The sequence below is a fragment of the Nannospalax galili genome, unplaced genomic scaffold (genome assembly GCF_000622305.1).
Source record: "Nannospalax galili isolate Female #2095 unplaced genomic scaffold, S.galili_v1.0 scaffold619, whole genome shotgun sequence".
Taxonomy (NCBI): domain Eukaryota; kingdom Metazoa; phylum Chordata; class Mammalia; order Rodentia; family Spalacidae; genus Nannospalax; species Nannospalax galili.
This window is the reverse complement of record NW_008344186.1, coordinates 1,696,426-1,715,207: the sequence shown is the minus strand read 5'-3', so window position 1 is coordinate 1,715,207 and position 18,782 is coordinate 1,696,426. Positions and strand designations below refer to the sequence as shown.

At 43.5% G+C, this 18,782-nt stretch overlaps 1 protein-coding gene across 5 annotated transcripts in view; it reads right to left on the bottom strand.

Moving 5' to 3' along the window:
• Positions 1-938: 938 nt before the first annotated feature.
• Pcnt (pericentrin) overlaps positions 939-18,782 on the bottom strand; it is a 143,498-nt gene continuing 125,654 nt past the window's right edge. For all 5 annotated transcript variants that reach the window (XM_008840472.3, XM_029567100.1, XM_029567098.1 and 2 more), the window contains 9 exons: positions 17,492-17,736; positions 16,132-16,234; positions 14,901-15,074; positions 9,857-9,976; positions 8,438-8,670; positions 5,581-5,657; positions 4,582-4,720; positions 3,126-3,253; positions 939-1,017 (listed from right to left, as the gene is read on the bottom strand). In XM_008840472.3, coding sequence (XP_008838694.1) covers positions 965-1,017; positions 3,126-3,253; positions 4,582-4,720; positions 5,581-5,657; positions 8,438-8,670; positions 9,857-9,976; positions 14,901-15,074; positions 16,132-16,234; positions 17,492-17,736 — 1,272 coding nt within the window. In that variant the 3' untranslated portion in view covers positions 939-964. The remainder of the gene's footprint in view (positions 1,018-3,125; positions 3,254-4,581; positions 4,721-5,580; positions 5,658-8,437; positions 8,671-9,856; positions 9,977-14,900; positions 15,075-16,131; positions 16,235-17,491; positions 17,737-18,782) is intronic.

Here is an 18,782-nt window from a genome sequence, read left to right as displayed (position 1 = left end):
TGATGTGTCTCTTTGGGGCTTGTCACTTTCCACAGGGGACCTGTCCTTTGAGTCCCAAGAACAATTTCATTGTCCCTCCAGTTTCAACATGATAGCTTCCAGCTACTGCGCATCCCTGGGCTGTTCAGCTCTTCATCATTACAGTCACCAAACTCTAGTATTAAATTCCCTTTGAAAACCTGGAAATAAACCTAGTTTACTTTCTAGTCTGTGCTCTGATTGATACAATATCATGTATTTGATTAAGGGATTTCTGAGTCAAACTTTAGTTGACCATGATGAATTTTTTGCCCATCTTATATTATGGGGGAAAAAAATTAAGCAGCATGCCCATTAAATAGATTTACTGTTTCAGAAAGACTTGGCCATGCTTACTAAACCCATACATATGTGAATGACTATGTGACATACTTACACACACGTCTAAACAGTACATTCATTTCTGAGTGAACAGTACTAAGCCAGAATCACTGCATGGTTTGAGTATGAGTGAGCTATACAATGTCTGTAGCCATGGGAAACAGGTTTGACAAAAATACTAAGTTTTATTCTTTTTGCCAGTGAAGAGTAAACTCGATGGGCTGAAAAACAACACAAGCCCACCCACAACAGAACGCTGCCTATACTTTATCCCTTCCTTCCTGTGTGCTCATTTTTAAACAAACTATCTGTACACTTTAAGAAAAAAAAACAATTAGAAACCATTCCCCACTTCCTCCATGGAGAAGGCAGGTTGTTCCATCAACAGGTGCAGAACATGACACAGTCATTGCTCATTTGGAGAAAAGGAGCAAAGAGTGACTCGTTTAGCAGTGTGTTGATATGGGACCACTCAGTGGCCCCTTGGGACTGGTGTCATGGCTCCTAAAGAGTGTCCCATGCCCCACACCATGAGCATTCCTTAGAAAAAAAACCACCTTTCATCAAATAGAATTGTCAAAGGTTAGGGGCCACAGGACTTTATTCATTGCTTAATCTTCTGGTGGCTGGATTTCTGAGTAGATTTCTGAGTAGAATCTAAAATTAAAATGAAATAGAAATCTGTTATAAGATTTCACACATCTTTTAAGAATTCCAAAATTTCCAAACACCACCACTGAGTTATGCTTTAGTAAAAATATGAATTATAGTTAAATAGAAGGTCAAATTTAAGAAACTAAGCTGGACATGGTTGCATATGCCTTTAATCCCAGCACACTTGGGAGGTAGAGGCAGTCAGATCTCTGTGAGTCCAAGGCCAGCCTGGTCTATGTAGTGAGTTCCAGGCCAGCTGGGGCTACAGGGAGACCCTGTCTCAAAAAGACCAAAAAAAAAAAAGAAAGAAACTATTAGACAAAATATATCCTTGTCAAATTGGAACTGTTAGGATTTAAATAAGAAAAATCCTTCATGAGGGCCACATGTTAGATAATGATGCTGTTTTTTGGGAGGCTGTAGAACCTCCCTGGAGGAAGTGGATCACTAGAGGCAAGACTTGAGATTTTATAGCTGGGCTCTATTTTCTGTTCCTCTCCATTTCCTACCTACACGAATGTGAACAAGCAGCCACAAACTCCTACCACCAATGACAAAAGCTACTCCATTCACTACTCATGCTCTGCTACAATGGACTATTTTCGTAAACTGTGAGACAAAACAAATCTTCCTTTAAGTTGCTACTTGTCAGATATTTGGTTACAGTGATGAAAAAAGTAACTAACACAGAAAATTAGTACTGGAAAGTAGGGCCCTTGCTGTGATAAACTTAAACTATGTAGTTTGTACACCTTGGAACTGGTTTATGTGAGAAATTTGGAGAAGTGTGGAGCTATGGGCTAGAGAAGCCCTAGAATGCTGTAAACAGACCTGTTTTTTTGGTCTTTTTGAGACAGGGTCTCCCAAGTGGCCTTGAACTCAGAGATCCACCTGCCTCTGCCTCTTGAGTGCTAAGATTAAAGGCATACACCACCATGCCCATCATGTAAGCAGGTCTTCATGAGGAGTTTCAGCTAAGAGACTGCCTAGAGTCTCAGAAGACTTTGGACTTTTGAAACTGCTATGATTATGGGGACTTTCAAAGTTGGACAGAGTACATTTTGCATTATGTACATTTTGTAGTCATGAGCCAGGGGCCATGGATGGAAGTTGCAGTTTCAATGTGAAAAGCTCCCCACAGGATGTGTTTAATTAAACACCTGGTTCTAAGCTGGTGGTGCAGTCTGGGGGCTCTGTAGAATCTTTAGGAGGTGGAGCCTTCCTGAAGGAAGTGGTTCACTGAGAGCAGGCCTTGAGGCTTTATAGCCCAGTCCTGCTTCCTGTCCTAACTTGCTTCCTGATCCAGTGAGATAAGAGCAAGAAGCCACCATAACCATGAGCCTCTGCCTCCGCCAAGCTTTCCCTGCCAACTGCTTCATCTCAGATTATTTGGTCACAGAGATAAATAGCTAATAGAATAATCTTTAAATTCCCTATCTGTAAAAGGAGGACAAATAAGCCCAGTCAGGGAATGAATCAAACTTACCCATCATACATTAAATGCATTTGAACACACATTTGTGCAGTATCTTCACTTACAGACTAAGTTTTAACATTGTTATCCTAATAATGTTAAAACCTAAAAAAGCAATTACTAAGCTGATACCAACAGGTATATTTTGTTTTTAAGATAGGATTTTGGGGCAAGAGAGATGACTCAGTGATTAAGAGCACTGGTTGCTCTTTTAGAGGACCCAGGTTCAGTTCCCAGCACCCACACTGCACTAACAACTGTCCATAACTCCAGTTCCGAAGGATCTGACGCCCTCTTCTTGCCTCCACATGGATTGCACTCACAGGTCCACTTACATACATGCAGGCATATTTCTGTTATATATTTCTAAGGTACAGTTATAATTTTTAAGAATTTTATGTGTATGAGTGTTTTGCCTGCCTGTATGTAAGTGCACCCATGGATAAAATGCCTGTGGAAGCCAGAAGAAGGCATCAGATTCCTAGAACTGGAGTTATAGATGGTCATTAGCTGCCATATGGGTGCTAGGAACAGAACCTGGATCCTTTGCAGGAGTAGCCAGTGTTCTTAACTTATGAGCTAGCTCTCCAATTCCCAATTACTTTAACAAGTACTATGAGAAAGACTGTTTTTTTACCTGGTGGTACTCCTGCAAGTCTTTGCTGGATCATTTCTAAATGATGAATATATTCTGTCAAGGAATGTTCTGGATCATGAGAAGCAGTCAACGATCTTTCTAATCTTGAATTTGGTGATGAAGTTGATCTTCAAACAGAATACCATTATCAAGGAGAGGAAAAGAAAGAAGAAAAATAACCCCATTAAATTGACATATGGAGCTAAAGTCAAGAAGACATATAAGAGGGCCTAGGAATAGCTGACCAGACCCTGGATGAGTCTTCACTAGGGCCATTCCCCTCACACCACTTCTTTACAACAAAGAAAAACTGTTTTCTCTTTACTTAGAATCCAGAAGTTTATGAATGCCAGGCAAGCACTGCACCACTGAGCTTTACTTTAGCTCTGCATAGTGCTTTAAAAACCAACTACTGGCAGGGTGTGGTGGCGCATGCCTTTAGTCCCAGCACTCGGGAGGCAGAGGCAGGCGGATCTCTGTGAGTTTCAAGGCCAGCCTGGTCTACATATTGAGTTCCAGGACAGCTAGGGCTACAGCGAGACCCTGTCTCAAAAAGACAAAAAAAAAACAAACCCAAAAACCAACTACTGGTCAGGCATGGTGTCTCACGCCTTTAATCCCAGCATTCAGGAGGCAAAGGCAGGCAGATCTCTGTGAGTTCAAGGCTAGCTTAGTCTACACAGCAAGTTCTAGGCTAGCCAGGGTGACACTGTGAGACTCTGTCAAAAAAACCACAAACCAGCTAATCAACAACAAGAAAAACCCAACTTCTAAGGCTGACTATAGTGGCACATGCCTGTAATTCCAGCACTTGGAAAGCAAAGACAGACAGAGCGATCTCTGTGACCCTGGTCTACACAGTCAAGTTCCAGTCCAAGTAGGGCTGGTGACTGAGACCCTGTCTCAAAAAAGAAAAAACAAAACAAAACCACAACCCAACCTCGCCCCTAAAATTCCCCCAACCCAACTTCTATATCATACCTTGCAATTAGAATGAGTGGCAATAATTGTATACTATTTCATCTATTAAATCATAAGATTATACATGTTACTCCAATTAGATTATGTCTAGCACCTCTTAACATGCAACCTGGTGACTGAGATGGTCTACCTACCTCCTTATACTATTCTCTAAACAGAACTCACTACTGGCCATCCTTCTTCCAAGGCCCCTCTGGTCCCACAGAACACTGTCTGTACCCCTTTCTGTTTCCCTGGACAAGCTCCCAAACCTCTTCAGGGTAGAGAACACGCCTCACTTACTGAGCACAGGTGATCCCGGCCCTTCCTGAACAAAACCAGACTCCCATCCCTTCACAGATTCTGTGTTCCTTACCTTGCTCTGTGTCAAGCCAAAGCCAGAACTTTCAAAATGTACTTCTCAGGGGAGCCAAAGAGGCTGCTAGAGAACACTAGCATGATCTCTAGGTGAAAAACCTAGAGTATCCCAACAGACCTTTCTGCCTTGCTCAGGGAGACTGCTGCTGCAGATCTGGGGCTGTGCTGAGAGTCCTTGATGTAGCCTGAAGGCAAGTCTGGGGTTGGCAGGGACGCTCTGGTTTCTGGAGACTGCTGCCGCCGTGGCACTCGACGCCCTTCCCAAGAATGATTCGACAATAAATCAAAAGAAAGGCACAAATTTAGTAGGAAGGCCCATCTATCAAAAATTTAAGCTTAGATGATATACGAGTCTGCATGGTAATTTCATAACGTAATCAAGTTGTGGGTTTTTTGGGGTTTTTTTTGCAGCATTCGGGGCTGGTGGGCACCATTGGGCAAGGGCCCACAGCCCACACGGACCCGTCTTAAGTTATGTTGTTTTTTTAAAACATCCTGTTGGCCCTGACTACTAGCATTATATGGGCAGCCCACGGATAGGAGAACCTTCAGGAGGCCTGTAGGGAAGAGGGTGAGTCTTGGAAAGACAAGCATGCCCGCTGGCCTCAAAATAAGGGCACTGTCAGGAAGGCCCATTTACTGTGGAAACCAGTAGTGACTTGGTGGCCTAGGCCCTCCATGTCCTCTAAGAAGTAAGGATATTCATACCTGTCAACCTTAGAGACTAGACAAGGACCCAGCAAAGTGCCCTGCTTGTCCCTGGCCCCTCTGGAGTCCATAAGGCCTGATATATACTGCCTATGAGGCAGGGAGCAGCACAGAGTTCCAGCAACAAGGTGTGCCCAGCTAAAGACAGCACTGGTGCTCAGAAACGAAGGTTCAGCAACATGAAGCCAAATTCCCAGCCATTTCTACAGAGCAACAAGGACCACCGCATTCAATGGTCTCTAGGTTGCACCCTCTGACTGGCAGGCCGTGGAGGACAGTGCCACTCTCACTGCTCTAGGTGGCTACACTGACCACTTTTCCTAGTTTTCTTACTATGCTTTATTATATTTCTACACCAAGATGTTCATGAAAATGCCACAAGCAGGAGGCAGTGGTGCTCAAGGCTCACCTGGGCGGGTGCTTCTGCTTTGGGCTAGAGCTCCTTTCCGATCCACTTCTTGCCATTTCTTAACCAAAAAACGCAATCTACAAAGAAAGGAGAATAAATACACCTAAAACAAGAGTAAACGGGAATGAATAAAGCAATGGCATTCCTAATTGATCAAACCACCAGAACTGGCCCTCAATGCCCATGGGAGGGACATGTACCATGACTGTCTGGATCAGCTGGCAGGCTACTAATTAGTTAGGCATATGCAGACAGCTGGCTATGCTTTTTATATGGTATAGAAACCTTCCCATGCTGTGCCACCCACAGAAGTCCCTTTGGTCCCACCCTGGACACCCACCACACTCCAATTCAAACCTGTCTGCACCACCAGAAACCTGGATAACACACTACCTCTATCTGGTTGGGCCTTTTTGGCTTCATCTTGTCACTAATGGCAGTCAGGAGGACAGCACAAATGGTGCAGGGAAGGGGGTAGGCAGAGTGACAGTACACAGGTGTGTGCTATCCCTTCTAGCATGACTCTCCCAGCAAGTGGTATCTCTGTATCTGTAATTTTCCTCTTCATGGTATGGCAGACTACAGATTGTTCTAGTAGAGACCCTTCAGATACAGCCCTCTCACAGGTACAGAAGCCTGATGCTAAGAGACTACTGCATCTGAGTGATCAAAGGACTGTCCTCCTCACCAGGACGGGTCCTCTCACCTTTCCCTGTCGAGCTAAAACACTTCTTCCTATAGGTCAGGATGGACAGATGGGTAGGTGAGACAATAGACAACCTGTAGTAAGGACTAAGAGATGAGAGGAATGAACGTCCTGAGGCTGGAGACGGCAGAGAGCACAGACCCTCGGTGCCTCTCCTTCCCCTGCTTCTATGTCGACTTCTTAGAATGCTCCCAACAGTATGCCAGATGAGGACTGGCCTGGGAAGGCATTGTGATTAGAAGGGAACAGACACTGCTACACAGTCCTCAGTGGTGCAAACATGCTAGAAATTCTGCTATTTAAAAGTATAAAGTGAAACTAACTTTTGCCATCTCTACTCTTGAAATGACTGAAATTCCTAATAGCACTAGAGAGTCACATTTCTACTTCAGCAACAAGTCCTGTGAAAATGGTTAGAGAGCATGAAAAAAGTCTCCCTAAGAAGATATAGAGGACAGGAGTGAGGAGGGTGGTGCTTATACTATGGGGCACTGAGTGGCAGGTCAGGGACCCAAGAAGTTGACAGGTTCAAAGCTGGTACTACCTCAGTGAACTATGTGTTCTTACTTTGGCTATGACACAATCTGATTGAAACTGAAATTTGCAAGTGAAATGCAGTTTTAAAAAATATCTTATTTAATGTCAGGCATGATGGTGCACGCCCTTGATGTCAGCACTCGGGAGGCAGAGGCAGGCAGATCTCTGTGAGTTCTAGGCCAGCCTGGTCTACATAGTGACTTCCAGGCCAGCTGGTACTACAGGAAGACCAACTCAAAAAGACCAAAAAAAAAAAAAAAAAATCTTTTTTTAAAAAAATTTACATGTATGAGAGCACTGCTTGCATGTAGACAGGTTACACCTGTGTCATACAATGCCTGCAGAGGGCAGAAGAGGGTGTCAGATCCCATGGAACTGGAGTTATGGGTGGTTGTTAGCCACCACGTGGAAAATGGGAACTAAACCCAAGTCCTCTCCAAGAGCAGCCAGTGTTCTTAACCACTGAGCCATCTCTCCAGCCTGACAAATGCAGTTTAAAAAAATTTTTTTATTTTAAATTATTTGTGTACTTGTGTATATCTGTGTGTGGGTATGTGCATATGAGTGAAGGTGTCTGTGGGAGCCAGAAGGGGGCACTAAATCCTCTGGAGCTGGAGTTAAAGGTAGTTGTGAGCTGCCCAACATGGGGTATGTACTCTTAATCACTGAGCCATCTCTCCAGCCCCATGAAATGCAGTTTTAAATATCACTGAATATGCCTTTTGGGAGAAAGAATCCTGGCATGAAACCTATTGAGACAAATTGCTCCTCTGTAATAAAAGACCTTAAATCTTTAGTTTCAGAGGTGACAGTTTTGTATAAAAACTTTTTGGAGGGTTGGGGTTTGAAGTAGTACCAAGGACTGAACCTACTAGGGTTTTATGCATGTTAAGCTATCACTGTACCACTGCACTAATCTCAAGTCTTCTTTTTACGTAGTACTGGGTGGCCAAGAAATTGCTATGTAGATCAAGCTGACTCAAACTCACAAAGCTGCCTGTCTCTGCCTCTCCAGTACTAGGATTAAAGGTATGCTCTACCATACCCAGTCCAAGCCCTCTTTTTACATATATTTTGAGACAAGGTCTCACTAAATTTTCTAGTCTGACCTTGAACTTGAGATCCTCCTACCATAACCTCCCAAGTAGCTGGAATTATAGGCCTGCACCCCAAGGCCAGTAAATTTTTTTGAGACATTTTGACACCAGGGTCTCACTATGTAGCTCGGGTGGTCTTGGAATTTTTTTTGGGGGGGGGTCTTTTTGAGACACGGTCTCTCTGTAGTCCCAGCTGTCCTAGAACTCAGTATGTAGACCAGGCCAGTCTTGAACTCACAGAGATCTGCCTGCCTCTGCCTCCCAAGTGATGGGATTAAAGGTGTGCGCCACCATGCCTGGCCCGGTTTTGGAATTTTTAATCCTCCTATCTTAGTCTCCTGAATGTTGAGATGACAGGACTGTGTCACTATAAGCAAGCTACAGCATGACTTTCTTGAAGATGGGTGTCATTCTTTTAAGGCCTATAGTACTACTCATCTTGAAATAGCACTGTGTGGTTTCAAGGAATAGAGCAAGCATATGCATTGCCTACTGGTTTGGAGTTGGTGGCAATTACCTCAATACTGCGATGACTACCCTAACAGCAGTGCGGAACTTGGTAAAAGGACGTGATGTGGTAATTTTCTTATCTGCTTTAGAAGGAAATACCCCCAAATGAGCAATCATAGAGAGTGTTTCTTGTTCAGAATCCTGGAATCCACCGATTAGCAATAAAAGATACTTCTTCTGATAAATCAGAGCTTTTCTGAAGCTCTCTGCTCTCAGATAATGCAGGTACAGCTTTTCCATCTAAAAAAAAAAAAAAAAAAAAAAAAAGGTAAGACTCAGAGGAGACAAAGACACCTTCCTGATATATCACGTGCAGCACATCGTATTTGTTCATTAGAAGAATCAAACTGGATTTCCCCTCACAAATTATCACAGTCAGTCATGGAGATCTGTAGCTAGAAACAACTTCCTCTTAAAAATACAGCTGCATTCATGTCCCTGTTCGGGTGCAAAAAAACCCCCCAAAAACAAAAAAAAAACACCTGTTGCAGAGCACGGTGGCACATGTCTTTAGTCCTAGCACTCAGAGGGCAGAGGCAGGTGGATCTCTGTGTGTTCGAGGCCAGCCTGGTTTCTATAGCGAGTTCCAGGCCAGCTGGGGCTACAGGGAGACCCTGTCTCCAAAAAGACCAAAAAAACCCAAAACAAAACAAAAAATCCACCTGCCTATCAGAAAATCTAGACATAAATATCCTTTCCACAGCACTATCAAATGAGTCCCTACACAAAGACTCTTGAATTTCCATTCAAGTAAGGTCCAAACTTACTTATGTGTGTGTGGCAGGGGAGGATCTCACTGTGGGTTCTACAGATGACAACAAGGGTTATGAAACTACACAGAGCTTAGGATTTAAAGCCTGATGAGCACTTTTCCCTCAGAAGCAAATTACTGCAATGATCTTTTCAGTCTAAAGAGTTTCCTTAACTTAACACAAAACATAGTATCTGCATATAATGAGACCAAGTTTTAGATCAAGTTTATGCTTTCTTTTTACATAGTGATCAGACTACCAAGGCAGTGTTATCTTTTCTCTGTAAAGAAACATATTTGAGGGCTGAAGAGATGGCCCCAGAGGTTAAGATCATTGGTTGCTCTTGCAGAAGACTTGGGTTCAGTTCCGAGCACCCACATGATGGCTGACAACTGTCCTAGCTCTAGTTCCAGGGGATCTGACCACCTCTTCTGACCTCCATGGGCATTGCATGACATGGGTGCACTTACATACATGCAGGCAATACATTCATACACATAAAATAAAAGTAATATAAAGTATTTTTTTTTTAAAGAAACATGTTTGGTCTATGTGTCAACAGATATATCTAGCAAATGAGAACCTTATGGTCAACAAAATGCTTTTGCTTGTAATTAACTAGCCCAGGTTTATAACATGTCTGACACTCTGAACCTCTCCCTGAATAGTCTTACTTTGATATTGCAGGTATTTGCTTCTCCACTTGTAGTTGGTGTGCACCACCCTGGGTCTGAGTGTTGTGGAGAACTGTTCAAAACTGTCATATCTTGTTTCCACGCAGACTTGCCAGGCCTCTGTAACAAACCACAGCCAGTATTTCAACAGAGTTGAGGTTTTTTGTTTGTTTTTTGAGGTGAGAGAGAAATGTAGGGTGTGAGTGTATGTGCAAGGGCATGTGGAAGCCAGAGGCCAACCTCGGATGGTGTTCCTCAGGAGTTACCAGCTTTTATTTGAGATAGGAGACCTGGGTTTACCAATTAGGCCAGGATGGATGGCCATCAAATCCCAAGAATCCACCAATCTCTGCTTCCCCAGCACATACAGCACTACATCTAGTTTTCTGGGGGGAAGAGGTTGTGGAGGGTTTGAGATTGTCTCATTATGTAGCACTGGCTGGTGTAGAACTTACTATGTAGACCAGGCTGACCTAAAACTCACAAAGATCTGCCTGCCTCTGCCTCCAGAGTGCTGGGATTAAAGGCATATGCCACCACGCCTGGCTCACATCTGGCTTCTGATGTGGGTGTTGGGGGATGGAGCTCACGTTCTCATGTTTGCATAGCAAGTACTTTACCAACCAAGCTATTTCCTTGGCCCCTCTGTAAGTTTTCTTAAATGATACCCTAAGGCTAAGAGGGTGTTAAGACAGAAGATGAGGTCACTGTTCCAACCCAGAGGTAAAACGTCATGTTCAAATACCTCAATATTTCCATAGCTACCTCAGGACTACTATGGGAGTAGCCTGACATAGATGGGAGTAGGAGTTGGGAACATGTACCCTAAATGCCAGGATCCAGGGGAGGCATTGCTAGTCAAGGACTGTACACTCTATGTGTGTCCCTTGTCACCTCAGGCATCTTTTCAGTCGTGCTCAAGTGATGTTATGAGATTATTCACACTTCTGAAGTAATTCCCTTTCTTTTATTCAAGAATCAGTGCACAAAAGGCATATTTTCATAATAAAAAGAAAAAGGCATAGATTTTCAAAATAATTACTAATTGAAAGCTTTAAATCTTTTTTTTTTTTATCTGGAGAATTAGCATTTACGTTATTTTTTTGGCCTTTTTGAGACCAGTGTCTCCCTGTAGCCCCAGCTGTCTTGGAACTCACTCTGTAGACCAGGCTGGCCTTGAATTCACAGAGATCCACCTGCCTCTGCCTCCCAAGTGCTGGGACTAAAGGCGTGTGCCACCACGCCTGGCGTGAAAGCTTTAAATCTTAAATAGCTTCACAGTTCCTAATTCTACAAAGGCCAAACAAAAGTATGTACTTCTGTTCTAGGACTGTCAAATCACACAAGGAAAGCCCCGTTGACTGGTAGGCAAAGGGTCCTGGACAGCCACCATGTGCTAGAGGGCACTAGGACTCCACCAGGGAACACACATTTGGAAGACAACTCCATGGTAATGGAACAGAGGTGTCCCCCTCATGTGGTTATTGGTCTATTCAGCAATTAGGGACAAGAATCAAAGGCAGTTGGTCATGCCAACACATGGCTCCAGGAGGAGGGTCAGTGGCCGAGGCAGGCCCTGATGAGCAAAAGTAAAAGACAGTATGATCTGTATAAAATGACAGTCACTGTTGGAAAGAAATGTTCTGAAAAAGCAAGCCACTTTGGACATAAAGAAGGCACTCTACCAATTACCCACAGCCCATCTTAAATGTATTCATTACACACATTATCTCCTTATCTCAGTGCTAACCTTCATGTACCAGGTCCTACCAGTAACTATGGCTAGAGTCTATAAAAGCTCAATGGGTTTATCACTGTTAAATAAACCTAACTTCAAGGGGCAGGGGAAGAGCCTCAATGCAACACTCTAAAGGAGCCTTAAAAACATACTAAGAAATGAGCTCCAGAGAAGCAAAGGGCTCTGGACTAAGGCTCTCATCGGGTCCCAGGTACTTTCTATTTTCTTACATCCAACAACACAGAGTGGAAAATTATTCAGTATGGTCTGAGTGACTTAAGCACTACCATGAGCTGGCTGGCTGGAGGGTCTTCATAGAACGCTCTAGCATCCCAAGCTGTCCACAAGCTAGGGACACTCACCAAGAAAAAAAGAAAGCAGGGCCAGCTTAAAGGAACTAAAATTATTTGAAGCATATTCATTCACAATAATGGACTTGAGCCAGAAATAAAAAATAGGAGGGTATCTGTGTTTGAAAATTAAAGAATAGTTTAGGAAAAAACATATCAGTAATCGAAAGAAAGTCCCAGAAGAAACCAGAAAATATTTTGTACTCAATTAAATTGAAAACACAACACACTGAATATGTGGTTGAATCTAAAGCAGTGTTAGAGGGAAATATTTATTATTAAGCACTTACAAGGGAAAAGAAAAGTCTCAAAATTTTAAGTTTCCACGTTACAAAAAAAAGAGAGCAACCTAAACTCAAGTAAGCAAACTGAAGAAAATAATACAAATTATCAGTGAAACTCAAAACAAAAGGAATGGCCAATTTCACTGAAACAGAAAAGCCAGTTCTTAGGGGTCGGGAGGACTAGGAAGACTATTCAGACTGACAAAAACAAAACAAAACAAAAAAAAAACAGACTATAAGCTACCAACATTAGAAACTGATATGTAAATATGTAGTTCTCTACGTAAATATGTAGTTCTCTACCCCTGGTTCCTAACAGAGAACTCCCAAAACAGGGGTGCTAGGAGAATCTTTTGCCCTTGTATTTGGTCTCTGACCTCAGTCCTTGTTTCTGGAGTGACAAGAACACCTCTTGTTCTAATGAGGTGACTTGTGCGCTTCTGGGCAGTTTGTGATGGGGCAGGTTGCCAGGGAACCAATCATCTGATTAGGGTGCTGTAACTTTCCGTTTATACCCATGGCCTGATCACCAGTAGTCACTGGTGCACTTCATCCATCATGTTCACATAAGGAAGTCTTCATAAAAACCCAACAGCAGGGCTCAAGAAGCTTCAAAGTAGCTGAACAAGTGGCAATTGCTGCAGGCTGAAGCACAGAGGACACTGGAGTAAAACTCCCATCACGTATCTTGTCTTCTACCAGGGTATCCACCTGTGTCCTTTGCAATATCCATTGTTAATAAACCAAGACGTGTTTCTCTGAGCTCTGTAAGCCACCATAGAAAACTAATCAAACCCAGGATGGAGGTTGTGAGAAACACAGTTCATAGGTAGGTGTTCAGAAGCACAAGTCACAACCTGAGGCCAATCAGTAGACTGATTCTTCACTCTGTATGACTGCATCATCTCCAGGCATATGGTGTCATAAGTGAGTTAAACTGTAAGGTGCCCAGTTGGTGTCCATTGGAGAAATGCTTCTGCAGAAGTCTCCATACATTCTGGCAACCAGAAGTGGAGTACGTTGAGTGGCACGTGTGAGAACAGGAAATAGGTGTTGTCTTGTATGTGCATGTGTTTCAATCTCCTTTTTCTTTGCTTTGCTTTCTTTTTTTTAAAAGAAAAACTACGATGTAACCCTGGAACTCACTCCATAGACTAGGCTAGCCTTGAACTCACAGATAACTGCCTCCCTCTGCTTCCATAGTGCTGGGAGTAAAGGAGGGTACCATCATGCCCACCTGAGTATTTTTACCAGAGAAATGAAACCTAGGTCTACACAAAGCTATATAAGTACAGCAGCAGTGCCTGGTAACAATCAGAACTGGAAACCATTCACATGTCCATCAGTAGCCCATTCATTACGCAAGCTACTCAGCAATAGAAGGAACCAGTTCTTAGTAATCTCATGAGTATTAGATACATATAAGAGATATGAAAGAGACCCAAGCAGACGGTAACATACTCTGGTTCCCCAGACATGTTTGACAACAAGCCAGGTCAGGGCCTGATAGCTAGAGTGGACTACGTGGCCTTATTCATTTGGGAGTTGGCCATAGTTTACGTTCTACTGATGTGGTTGCCACACAGGTAGCAAGAATTCTATGCATGGGTGAAAACTTATATGAAGTCAAACCAGAAAAGGGAAAACTTTACTTTTTAGAAATTTTTTAAAATTTAAGTTTTCAATGTAAAAAAGTAAATTACAAACTAAAAACATAAAAAAACAGCTATCGACCTATAACACTAGTAAACCATAAATCATTTTAATAAGGAGCCAAATGAAATTCTAAGTTGCTCAGATTATCGTATTCTCTAAGTTTCCTTTTCTGAACATATACAAATATTATGTAGTAGTCAAGACCACATGGGACACTGCATATGTATGCCTGAAACAGAAAATTTGTTGCTAAGATATCAAATAAAACATTTAGGGGCTGGGAAGATGACTCGGTTGGTAAAATGCCTGCTACAGAATCATGAGGACCTGAGTTTGGATTCCCAGAACTCACATAAAAACCAGGGCAGCAGTACACACCTACAATCCAGCACTGGGGTAAGTGAAGACAAGAGGGTTTCTGGCGCTTGTTGGCAAGTCAGTCTTGCTAGACTGGTGAGCCTCAGGTTGTCTCACAAAAATAAGATGATGAGCAATTGAGAAAGACATCTGTACTCTACCTGTAACCCCCCACACACACACACACAAAACACTGAACACTGAACACTGGACATGGTGGCACAGGACTGTATTTCCAGCACTTGGAATGTGGAGGCAGGAGGATCAGGAATTCAAGGCCAGGTACATAGTGAGTTTGCAGCTAGCCTGGGCTATATGAGACTCTATCTCAAAAAACCAACAAAAAAAAACCCAAAACTAAAATGAACAAACAAAAAAATGAACAAACAAAACAAAACCCACTAAGCTGGGTGTGGTGGTATATACCTGTGAGAGATGGAGGCAGGAGGAAAAAACTACAGCCTAGTTTGGGCAGTACAGAAAGATCCTCGAACATGAAGTAAGGCTACATACTAAAAGGCCAACCAGAGACAACAACACACATGCTCTGGGTCTGGGAAGAAGTTCATTTTCCTGCCCAGAAGAGCAGATAAATCTAATCAACTATTATGGTATGGGGACAGTGGGCAGATGCCATGTCAGGAGGCAAAAATACGTACACTGAGGTTGCAGCCCTTCTGTGTATGGTACTTCAGAGTCTTCTCAAGCCGTGACATAGCCCTGCACAGCTCTGTTTTCTCTCGGGCTGCTGTACTGACTGCTTTTGTAAGAGAATCATTATCTCTCAGCAGCTCATCCACAAGCTGGACTTGTAGTTCTGCAGCCATTTTTTTCTTAAAAAGGAGAAAACAAATTTATAAGAATTTTGTGTTTACTTACTGCTACTGACTGCTTTCAGGGATTATAATTTTAAATGGGTTTGGAGTTTGATAAAAAGTTTGTGGGGCTGGGCATAGCTATATGGGATAGGAAACAACAGGTCATCAAATCACATTTCTTTTTCAACCTTTATGAGAGACTAAAAACTAAACATATAGAATGACACAGGTCTGTTACAAATAGAACCCTGATTTCAGTGTTCTAAGAATGACCAAGGTGGTACATGAAAAGGCAAGAAGGAATAATACTGCTCATTCTGAGGGGTCACAGATGTGTCACTTAGAACATGGCTGAATACTACAGAGTTGGAATCTTTAGCCCCATGTGGAGGCATTGGAAAGCTTGGGCACAGAGGACAGAGATAGGACACGCCATATTCCCCATGACACTCAGTGAGTAGGGTGAGAGGCTAGGCAGGTGATAGCAAGTGGTACAGTTTCCGTGTCATCTGACAACATGCTGTAATCCCATAACTATCACAGGACATTGGTCACAGCAACGTTAGCAGCTAGGATTTGTCAATACCTCCAAAGGCTAATCACAGGAGGCTTGGGACTTTCTAAGAATATTTGGGGTTTCATTTCTAGCTGCAGCTCTAAGCAGAAACAGACAAGGAACAGGTGGGGCTGTGAGCAGGCATTCTACCCCCTATCTATGTCCTCAGCAGAAGAGTCCACTGCCTTCTACACTAGAGTCTCCAGCTCTCAGGGTGAGCATGGACTATACACAGTGAGCACCAAGTGTGGACACCCATGCAGCATGTCTGAATAGTGTAGCTGAAATACAAAGATGTCAGAATGTAGAGGACATAGAGTACCCAACAAATTCATTTGGGGCAGACAACCACTCCACTTGTCCAGAGAGCAAGGGAGGAAGCCACAACTGATCAATAAACAAGCTACAAAGCGGCCATGACATCTTCTCAACTCCCTATATGACAGCATGTGCTGGAAACCTGGGTCTCAATCCAACTATACAGGTAGAACAAGTGTGGAGGAGCCTCAACTGTACCTGAGAGGAGGTGGGCATGCTCAGCTCAGACTTCAGTTCTTCGAGAGTACGCATTAAGGATAACATTGCCTTCTCATTTGACGATGTCCAATCTTTAATTGTCCTATGAAAACAGGGAGCTGTTTAAAACATTCATACACACTCCAAATGACCACCATCCTAAGCTACTCAGGAACTCTCTACTAATAGCACAAAGAAAATGCATTTGTATCGCAACTCCCCTGAGAGACCAAGAGACCCTGCTCTGTTCTTCTGCGTGGGTGATTTGTCATACTGGTGAGTCACTTCATCCAGCATCTCTGTCTACAAAAGTTTGCCTAGGAAGCCCTCTTCTGACCAGAGCAGTGTGGCGGGGAGCTGGTTGTGCCAGGAAGTAGACACACTGGCAAAACTCAGAAACTTTCATGCCTGACCAGCATTGGCATCCAGGTGCCCACATCCTGACATCCCACAGCTTCGTGCTGGAAGTGCTATTAAAAGTGCTGTCCTGGGTCCATAAGATGGCTCAGCAAAAAAGTGCATTTGGCACCAAGCCTGACCACCTGAGCTTAATATGTGAGACCCATGTAATAGAAAATAACTCCCAGAAGTTATCCTCTGACCTCTATGCACTCACCCACACCCATATACACAAAAAATAAATGTAATGACACTTTAAAAATTTTAATGCTATTCTAAATGAAACTACCTGGAAATCAAGCTGCTTAGCAAATCAAATCCAGGTATGGATGGGGAGTTATCCCAGCTAAAAGAGCACCCCAACTGTGGTGAGCATGGACAAGGTAAGGAGGACAAGCTGAGGGAGTACCCAGACCCAGGCCCTCCACACCTAGGTGCATGTAAAAACCCAGTCTAATCACAACTTGAAAGCCCATGGCAAGATGTACTCCAAATCACAAGGCTTTTCTGTAATAAGAGAATATAGAAATATGGTTTTATGGGCACCCATTAGAAGGGTTCTGCCCCTTAATTCATCTAAACTTATAGAATGGGAAATGGCACAGGAGACCATTAAGACACGATTCTGAAATCAAAGATACCGAACACTTCACACACACCACCAACAACCACCACCAGCACCACCACCACCACCACCACCACCACCACCACCACCACCCATGCCTGCCTGCCTGCCTGAAATTGAGTCTAGTTATGTAGACTTTGCTGGCTTAGAGCTCACCATGTAGACAAGCCCAGGCTTGAACTTGTGCTGGTTCTCCTGCCTTCAACTCCCTAGTGCAGGGACTACAAGCATACGCCACCAGTTTAACTTCAGAATTTTCTCAGTATAAATAGGCAGAGAATGGGCGGGGGTCGGGGACTGGTGGCCATTAAGTATCATGTATATATATATACACACCTGTCCACAGTGTGGTTGGTGAAGCTGGTCAGGAGCCCAGCTGCACATAGCAGCTGCTGCCGTATCTTCTCCAATTCCTGTTGTTGTTCCCGGACACGGTCCACCTCCAGAGATGCCAGGCGTGGGGAACCCCGGCAAGGGACATCACTCCAAGGCACCTCCTCTTTCCACCTCAGCTCTCTCACCTTCCGCTGAAGCTGCTCGATTTTATGCTCATCACGCTGGCACTGTAATTCTAGTTCTCTCTGTCACAATGGCAAAAACAAAAAACAAGAGATGCATGCCTGTAATCCCTGTAGAAGAAGGAGGCTCTTGAGTAGAAGGTCAGCCAGGGCTATACATAGTGAGGCCAACCTGAGCAACACTGTAAGACCCTGTCTCATAAAACCAAAACAAAATGAAAGTCCTAAACAACTGTCTGGCTAAAGGCCAGCAAAGTAACAGGGAAGGTTCCCGCACTGACCAACCACACTAATCACACAGCACCTTTGGAGAGGGTGTCTACACTCTGATTACCAGTTCTCCACTGGGATCCTTCCAATTAGTCCACCTGGCACTCTCAGTACTGTCAAGCAAACCTCTACATCAAAGTCAGGCTGTCTACACTGGAGTCTCATCTTTATTCTCAAAGATAGTCAAGATCAAGGCAAGCCCTCAGTATAAGCAGGAGCTGACACAACCCAAGGTAAGGTTCAGTTACATCCATGCACAAGTCAACACACAAGTCGGCAGACTAGCATAGACATGCATGTGACCAACCACAAGTACCACTGTTGGCCCTGTAGCCTCTTAGCCTGAACTCACTGATCACTAGCCTATCCTTACAAAACAGAGACAAGTTAATCTGCTAAATGCCACCACATTGTGGAGGTGCTAGCCCTTGGGCTAAGTACAGGGAAAAGGGAACGAGTCAGCCTTGACCCTCCCCTCACAGGGAGGTACAGTCAAATCACCAGATAAAGTAAAGGAGAGCAGAGGTGTTTCAGGGAAGATCAAGAAAGCCTCAGAAAAGCCATTATGGATTCTCAGTGGCATAAGAGGAGCCTCCTTGTGGAACTGTAAGAACCTGAGAAACCACAAATGATCCTGCCTTGCTGGGAAGAGACTCAGGCCTGAGCCCACAAAAGGTTGAGGGAAACTGCTGCAGCTCCACACTCAGCATAGCTCATAGGAGACCATCTTTCTGACATTATATCAGTAACTAAATAACATCAGTTTCATTAGCAAGCAAAAATCATTATATCCACATTTCGGGTAAAAAAGAAAGTGTATACACTGTTTAGAAAAAAAT